At 38.8% G+C, this 8,899-nt stretch overlaps 1 protein-coding gene across 1 annotated transcript in view; it reads left to right on the top strand.

Moving 5' to 3' along the window:
- Positions 1 to 53: 53 nt before the first annotated feature.
- Positions 54 to 8,899, top strand: part of LOC112460983 — a 10,530-nt gene continuing 1,684 nt past the window's right edge. The window contains exons 1-2 of the mRNA XM_025025985.1: positions 54 to 218; positions 337 to 492. Coding sequence (XP_024881753.1) covers positions 82 to 218; positions 337 to 492 — 293 coding nt within the window. The 5' untranslated portion in view covers positions 54 to 81. The remainder of the gene's footprint in view (positions 219 to 336; positions 493 to 8,899) is intronic.

The following is an 8,899-nucleotide window of genomic DNA, read 5'->3' as shown; positions in this document are numbered from 1 at the left end:
TGTAACATTTTATTTAATTATTGTTTCTTTTTAATTTTTAATTATACTACATTTCTATGCAGACCGAGCGCTTCAAGTTCAATGTGTTATGTTATGGCTCCTTCTGCTGCTTCTGCAGAACATCAAAGTGGAGAACCATTTGGTTTACCCGTTCAATCATTTGAACAAATGACAGAAGGAACCAGCGCACTTCATTCGGATTCGTTCTATTGTACAATGTAATGATATCCAACTAGTTAAATATTGACTTTTCTACATAAATGTAACTTACAATTGCAACATTTTAAAGAATTATTGTTTCTTTGTAATTTTTAATTATACCACATTTCTATGCAGGCCGAACGTTTCAAGTTCAACGTGTTATGTTATGGCTCCTTCTGCTGCTTCTGCAGAACATCAAAGTGGAGAACAACCTGGTTTACCTGTTCAATCATTTGAACAAATGACAGGAGGAACAAGCGCACTTCATTCGTCTTGGTTTTATTATACAATGTAATAAATACCCAACTAGTCAAATATTGATTTTTCTGTACAAATATAACGTACAAGCGTGATAATTTTTATTATTGTACTTTTTTACTTTTAAACACATCACATTTCTATGCAGACCAAGCACTTCAATTTTACCGGATTACAGTATGGATCTTCCCGCAGAACGGCAAAGTCAAGAATACCGTGTTTGCTTGTTCACTCATTTAAACAAATAACAGTAATAAGGAACAGTCGCTCTTGATGAGTAATTATACGTTTTGCTCATATCATACAATTAAAATGATATCCCATCTAATAATCAAATATTTTATACTTTTTTCAAAGATAATTTATAAGTGCAATATTTTAAACAATTTAATTCGCCTACTTTTTAATCACATCAAAAATATTCGTTTCCTTCATTATAGCAATATACAGGACTATAACATTTTAAATTTTAGCGTAATTAAAACGTCTAATAATGCATGTTTTATTTTTAATTATGCCGTATTCGAATTTATACAGAAACGTTTCGAGTTTTTGAAAATCAATGGTCTCTCTTTTACGAATTTCGATTCAATTGTGTCATAGCATTAGAGTCGGAGAAATTATCTGTATTCAAGAAAAACCGTACGTAGGCATATATCGCTTAAACAACCAAAAGAATAAAGAAGCGTTTTTAATGAGTAATATTTGCTTTGTTTATTTTAACATTATTCAACTTATTCTAATAATATTATGTTTTTTTTCCAATAGTAACAATAAATTTAAAAATTATTTTGATATACACATACACATTAGTACTAAAAAATGCGAACTTCAACGGGCATTTCTAAAAAAATTCAAAATTTCTTTAAAAAAGAACCCCTTTACCGATCATTGCCAAATTCAATACCAATTAACCTTCTTTAAATGATACTCTATCGATTAAAAAAAAAATTAAGCCTGATATCTCAATATTTGCGGAACCACGGACATCAAATCCGCACATACACACATACATAAGCACACCTTTTTTTTAATGCAATATTTCGACATTTTAGAACACTGAACATATTAGCATCAAAAACTTAAAAAAACAATCTTTTTTTTTGGTTTCTTCTATCCCTATTTTATATATATATTTTTTATTTTTAAACATACGCAATTAAAGGTTTATATACAAAATTTACGAAAACAAAGCTTCCTCTATATGAGGAAGAATTCTAATTCTAATTCTAAGAATTTTAGAAAAAGTTAAAAAAAGAAACCGCGAGATTAAAATTAACATCTGCAATTGGTAAAAGTGAACACATCATAGACATAAGCGGTATCTATACGGGAGAGTCGGAAACAGGAAAGCCGGCCGCCGGCCGCCACTAATTGCGGGAGCGGCCGCGCGATGGCGCCGGCATGCCGCGGCGAGAGAGACCGTTGCCGTTAGCTGCGACTGGCTGCGACGGTGTCGCGCGACGCCGAGTCCGGGTATTTGTCAATATCTGCTCCGGGATTTTCGGCGTTCTGCGTGGCGAGAGCGCGCGTGTACCGCTTCGCGTCAACACATTTCGCACGCTACGCGCTACGAAGAGAGGCTCGCGACGGGTTTTCCCGGATTCCGCCGTGTCGTCGGGTGTCCACGCTGTCCACCCTTGAACGAGAGAGTGTGTGAGAGAGAGAGTGAGAGCGGGGGGCCTCCTCTCCCTTCACGGCTGCCAAACGGGTGCCGTGGCCGTGCCGTCGAACGCCCGCCGTCGCGTCGTGCTACGTCGCCTCGCGTCGCGTCGCGCGAACCTGGCCGAGCGAGTTCGGGAGTGCGCGATAGTAGTAGTAACGCGAATACCTGTGTGTGGCCGTGTATACCGCGAGTGTGACGATATCCCCCGATCCCCGTCGACCGGTCGGGCGGGGGGCGGCAGGAGGAGAGGAGCGGATCGCGGCGTCAGTGACGTATCCTCGCGCGCATAATACGCGCGGAATATAGCGAGCCGGGAGTCGGCGGCCGCGACGACGACTCATCTTGTGACATCTCTGCATCCAACCACGGAACGTTCTCCTGCCCACGAATGCGGTCCACGGCCGTGTATTAAGATGTAAGTATACATTCGCCAGACACGAGATCGCCTCTCGTTCGTTTGCAATTGCGCGCGAGCTGCACCGGAGTCGCCGAGCTGCGACGAGCGACTCGGCTTTTAACCGAGAGAGAAAGGGTTTCGTTGTTTGTCGCGCGATTCCACCGCGGCCTCGTCGTCGTCGGCGGTATTGTTATAAACATAGACCGGTTCGTTGTGCCATAAGCCCGCATGCGAGTGTACGTGTGTATATATGCACGTTTGTAAATGGTACAGGATGCTCCGGAATTAACGAGCGAACACGTTCTTCCTCGAGAAAATTCGAAGGTTTTTTTATTTTTAAATGAATAAATCATTTCTTTTCAATGAGAATCGATCGATCTTCTTTTAACAATTTTAATATTCTATATCGTTAAAATAAAAAATTCAAAATCTCGCGAGAGTAAAATCCGGCTCTAAACGACGAGCGACGCTCCGTTACAAATTTTTCACTCCATGAATTATTTCGGGAGATGAAAAGCTCCGGATATAAGTATTTTCGCGAACGAGAATCGATCCCCCGAATTTCTCCCGCGACTCCCGGGGAGAACGTGCCTGTCCGCGCTAATTCTCGCTGATTCTCGGACACCCAGTATAACGACGTCGGCTACGCTCGCGCGTGCATGCGCGTCGGTGTGAGTGCGCACGCCGCTGCTCCATCCGACCTGTGCATGCGTATGTGTGTGGATGATCGACATACATGTGTTGATCTCCCCTCTCCCCTTTGCTCCGTCTCCCCCCTCTCTCTCTCTCTCTCTCTCTCTCTCGCTCTTTCGCTCTCTATAGCGTCGCGTTTTAAGGGGATATACGTGACAGGTACATGCGCGCGCGAAACCGGTCGGCCGACACTTTGGATGCCGCTTTTTGCAAAGGGCCGATCTGCTCCCTCCCCCCTTCTTCCACCTGCGCCACTTCTATCCTCACCCCTTTGTTCCCTTCGCCTTCTTGTCGCGATCCCTCCCCGCCCGGCCGCGACTCGCTCACGCGAAAGTGTTGCACGGGATGCGCAGCCCGGAGTAAAGAAAGAGAAGTAGAAGAGTTAAAGATGCAGATATACAAGGAGGGATCAATTGGAAAACCGACGTGATTGAAGGATGCAAATGGGGCGGATAATTCCAGAGGATGGTTATACGGGAAGGCATTGACGCCGTTCGATAAAAAATATTTGACGAGAATAAATGTGAGTCAGATATTTGCGTATCCATGATACTTATCTGTTGCCATCCTTATCTGCCTCTTGGACGATTAAATTGGATTAATTTTTGTCTACTTTGCAATCATTCCCAGACAAAGCGCAAGGAATTAATATAACATAAGCATAACGAATTCGTACAATATAAATTATCGTACAATGACAGTTTATTTTATCATTATTTCATTACAACTTATAGTGGAATTATTAAATTCTATCTATATAAATTTTATGTCGATTTTTCCTATTTATTCTTTATTTATATTTATTGAAGCATTTTACTTCAATATTTAAATTTAAAAGATTCACGTGAAATAAAATTTTAAGAAATTAATATTGATAATGCTGTACGATTTCCTAATGTCCATTTAATGCAATTGACGACTAGAAGTGCCAAAGGAGGTATTACAAATACATCAGACTCATTCCACCCAATTTGATCAATTCGGAACGGCTTAGATCGGAGAGACGGACGTGGATTAAGCGTGATCCATACGGAAGCGCGGCTAAGTGACAATGTCGACGAAGAGAGAGGTCCTGCTCGATTCTCGGCCCTTATCGTCGGACCACCCTGGACGCGTATACATATATATATCTCGAACGTTGCATCTACCTGTCGACGTATAAGGCGCGCGATGTCTGGAGGGATACAAAACTGAAGGTGGACGGTCGTTGGCCGGGAGAGAAACGACCTGAAGTCTCGACACGCGGACGAGAGACGAAGAGAACGAAGATATGGGGGTAAGAGGCGGGGGAACGAGCGAGAGAGAGAGAGAGAGAGAGAGAGCTGCTTTACGACGGAGCTGCGCTCTGCCAATTCTCTCCTGCTCACGCGGAGCGTTTTCAGAGACGTGATGGGAAACCGGCAACGATTACGTGCTTAGTCTGCGCGTTCCTTTGCTCGATTCATACTTTAAGGTTACCCATTGTATATACCGACTTTGTAGTTGCAATTAATATAATTCCGCGTCATTCGCGTAACGCGACCGGGCAAGTGTTTGTGGTATCGCGAGCCAAAAGGTGGGGAAATGAGAAAATCGATCAGTTCGCACGACCGTGGCAATGTTATTACGCGAGTATATACCTGCGGGTTAAGTTATTATATTATCGTAGGTGCGATAAGAAAATTGCAGTTCGATGTCAAGTTTTATCTTTGAGGGACTTCTTTACGTTACGGTTAAACCACCGTCCAATACCGGCCGGTTTCACGAATGTTCGCCAACACTGCGAGCAAACTGTTTGCTTTCATCAAACTGTAATGCAAGCTGTTTAATATGAACGAGACGATCGAGCGCAAACTGTTCTCGAATGCCTAGAGAACATCGATTTCAAAGTATACGCACGCTATGGCAAACAGATCGTTACTCGTAACTTGCCTATGTTTAATTCAATTAAAATAGCAGCTTTTAACTTATTAAATTCATTTATTCATATTACAGTACTCGTACATCATAATTCATATTTACTAGAAAATACATAGTATTCGAGAGAAAGCGTTCCAGTTTTTAATTAGATATTATTTTTTAACTTCCAGCGAGCTGTTGATTACGTATTGAGATTTATATGCAATAATGTAGATAAATTGCAATTGCGACATTGTTTCTATAAATTTTGAGAATATTTAAAGAATATATATATAAATCAATAAAGTATGAAAAAATGCGTAACATGCATGTATACTCTGTTATAAAATCCCCAGCGAAACAGATAATAAATTATGGATAACACTACAATTACTCCGAATGAGATTTAATTACTTTAAAATTATTGCGCGTACATTGCATGTAGTTTTGTGCGAACGCAAACTCATCGAGCGAATTTGGCCCGATCCGATTTCCCTCATCTCGTCATTATAAGCGAAACGCGATCTATCGCGCCGGAGTTATTTACGCGTCTTTATTAGGAAAGAAAATCACATGCAATGCCGTCGCATTGTTATTGAAATAATCGCGACTTGCGTTTGGCGTTTACTTTCGATTTCGATTCTCGCCGTGCAGCTTTGACTCACCGCGACGCTTTGAGCTTCGTTTATCTTTGTTTACCGATCATAAGTACGTCTGGCCTAAGTAAATCATACAGAATACTTGATTTTTTAATTATCGACGTTTTAACAATATTGGATCATAATGTTGTCGTTTCTCGTCTCGAATTTTTAATCATCTGCACGTAGTTATAATATAATCTTTTTATTATTCACATAAAAAAATAAAAGTAAAGTTTTTAGCTAAGAATCAATATTTTTCCTCTATAATATTTTTTTCTATACGAGGATAAATTGGCTTGACATTTATGACTTTATAATTATTTTTTTAAAGAATAATATTAATATCGAGAGGTTTAGGGACATTGTTTGTATGCGTTTTTTGCAATGAAAAAAGATTAAACGTACTATTGTGGACTGGTGCATAAGGTGAATGTGCGCGCGATATTTTTTTGTTGCAGCTATGAGCTATATTTAACTCTCACTTGCAAGGTCGTACAAATGAGTCATCGTATATCGTCGATTTCTTGAAAATAAGACATGGGAAAGTTCCATAATGTAGTAACTCAGTCCCGTATTTATAGTCATGAATCTCGTATCGAAAAACGTATCGAAATGAAATACTCAAATTAAATTTCCATAGCTTGAGACATAAATGGTTCGATAGTCATACTTTAATTGGAGATTAACTAAAGATGTATTCAGCTAATTCTGAGAAGTAAACAATTATTCTCGTGAAATCTGATGCTATTAAAGTACTACATGATTGTTGAGTGGAATATTTCAATACTTACATTATATACACAAATATCTTGTCCCAATCTTCATTATCCATAAGATGTGAACATTGTAAAAAAATTTTAGTAACAATTTTATACTCTCAAAATATTAATATTTTGTTTTTTTTCGGTTTTTTTATACTTTTATTATTTTTTTTATTGTTTTTCATTATTCACAAATTGTCCAAGCAATAGACTTGAAAATTGAATTAAATTATAATTTACTTGACATAACATTTCACGATAAACGGTTAATCAAATGAAAAAAAATTATTAATACAATATATATCTTTACGAAGTTTCTTGAAAATTTTGTGTTTAATAATTCCTGCAAAATGTTCAATTAATTGACAATTGTATCAATTCCAAGATTGAATATTTATACTAATCTATTCAGCATCTATTCGAAGATATAATAGATCTCTATATGAGATGTTACTTTATTTCTAATGCTTTTAATTTTTTCATATACATGCATACCTACATATTATTTATATCTGATACAATTTTCACGAAAATTCATTACCTTAATAAAAAAAATATATCACTGATACGATGAGTGCGGTGGCGAGGGTGTGATTACGTTGAAACTCTCAGGTCATAAAGTATGATTTTTATCATACTTTAGGTCATTTTAATTTTTCTGTCAGAATCGTTCGTTGCACTCGTATAACACAGCACTCGCGAAAACGCGGTTAATTACGATCACGGGTATTAATCATCACGATGAAATAATCGCCCATACTTTACACGGCACTCCCGATGTTAGTCGCACCGGTCGCACGCGAATTAATAAGCGCGCTTTATTATTTTACATCGCGGCGGAATCCCATCGAAACACGATCGTGAAAAATAATGCGGAATACAAATTCTCTTTGTTTCGAAGGTATTCAGTATATTCAGCGATTCGCGTATTATTCCGCGCTCTCAATCAGTCGATGAACAAATTGCGTTCAAATCAGAGCGTAAAATTCAGAGCTTGATATTTGAAAGACACATTTGAATGTAGGTATCGTTAAAGAAATCATTACTGTTTGTGTATAAATATCACGTATAAAATATCGCGAAAAAAAACAAATTTAAAAATTATTGTTCCGTTTCCTATCATATCTTATGTATCTTATTTGATTTTTAAGTGACATGTCTTCGCGCGAAATATTCGTTTTAATAAAAATACTAACGAAATTTATAGTTGTTAATTGCGAAAGTCAATTGATTGGACGAGTTGCAAATCGAAGTAATTGTTCGTAGGAAATAATCTCGTTTCAACAAGTAACACGGTGACACGCAGAGCGGACTACCTGCCGACTCGAGTTTTCGATGCGTGAATGATAATACCGCGCGCCGCGCGCGCGGAGACCTTGTGTTTGAGACCACGCGCTAACAACGTTGAGGTCGAACGCTAATTAGCCTTGTTTCCTCGAGATATTTAATGTTATTTTATACGAGATATTTGTACAAATATTCCGTTCCTTATCTTCTACTTTAAAAATTGAAAGTTCTTATCGTATGATAACAGTTAATTCCGCTGGATTGGAAAAGTGTTTTGAAATAAAAATATTGTTAGTTGAATGAACGAATTTTAATTGTTATATACATATGAATTATTTTCTTCTTTTAATAACAGTTTGAATGACTTTATTCAAAAAGAATTATTAAATTTATTATTTGAAGATTAAAAATTATCTCTTTGTTTACATTGAAAAATTATTTATATAAATTATTTTATCACTTTTAGAGGTTTATCCAAGAGAGAAGTAAAATTATATGATTTTATTAAATCAAATCATCACTACAGTTTTAATAAATTCGCATTTCCCCGCATCAAGTGACCAATAATTATACAAATCACATGATTTTGTTTCGCGTATAGGGCTTTTCGTATATATGTATATATGCATGATATATCCCGAAAAAGTGAGTACCCGTCCTCGTTGCACTGCACATCGCCGATTAATCGATAGGACATATATATCTCATCCGAAAAGCCAATGCGCGTTGCACACATTCTCCGACGTGCAGTCCGCATCCGCATCCGCGTGCGCTGTGCAAGCAGGCAGCAATTGGCGTCGGAGGTCAACATACCGTTATAGCCGCGCATCGTCGTCGCCGTCGTCTCTATTTCGCGGACTGGACCGCACTCGGATGACGGCGTCACCGCGATCGTACGCGTGACGCGTTGCGTGCACTAATCCACACTGTGCACTGTAGACGCACCGGCCCGTGCGCGTAATTGCACGTGCGTAATTACCGCAACAATAAGCGCATTCGCGCACACGCGTACCTTGCGCAGAGACAATATGGATAACGAGAAAGAGAGAGAAAGAGAGAGAAAGAGAGAAAGAAAGAGAGAGAGAGAGAGAGAGAGAGAGAGAGAGAGAGAGAGAGA

Source organism: Temnothorax curvispinosus, unplaced genomic scaffold (genome assembly GCF_003070985.1).
Source record: "Temnothorax curvispinosus isolate PA1 unplaced genomic scaffold, ASM307098v1 QBEX01010941.1, whole genome shotgun sequence".
Lineage (NCBI taxonomy): Eukaryota > Metazoa > Arthropoda > Insecta > Hymenoptera > Formicidae > Temnothorax > Temnothorax curvispinosus.
Note: the sequence above shows the minus strand (reverse complement) of the source record. Positions and strands in the feature narration are given on the sequence as shown.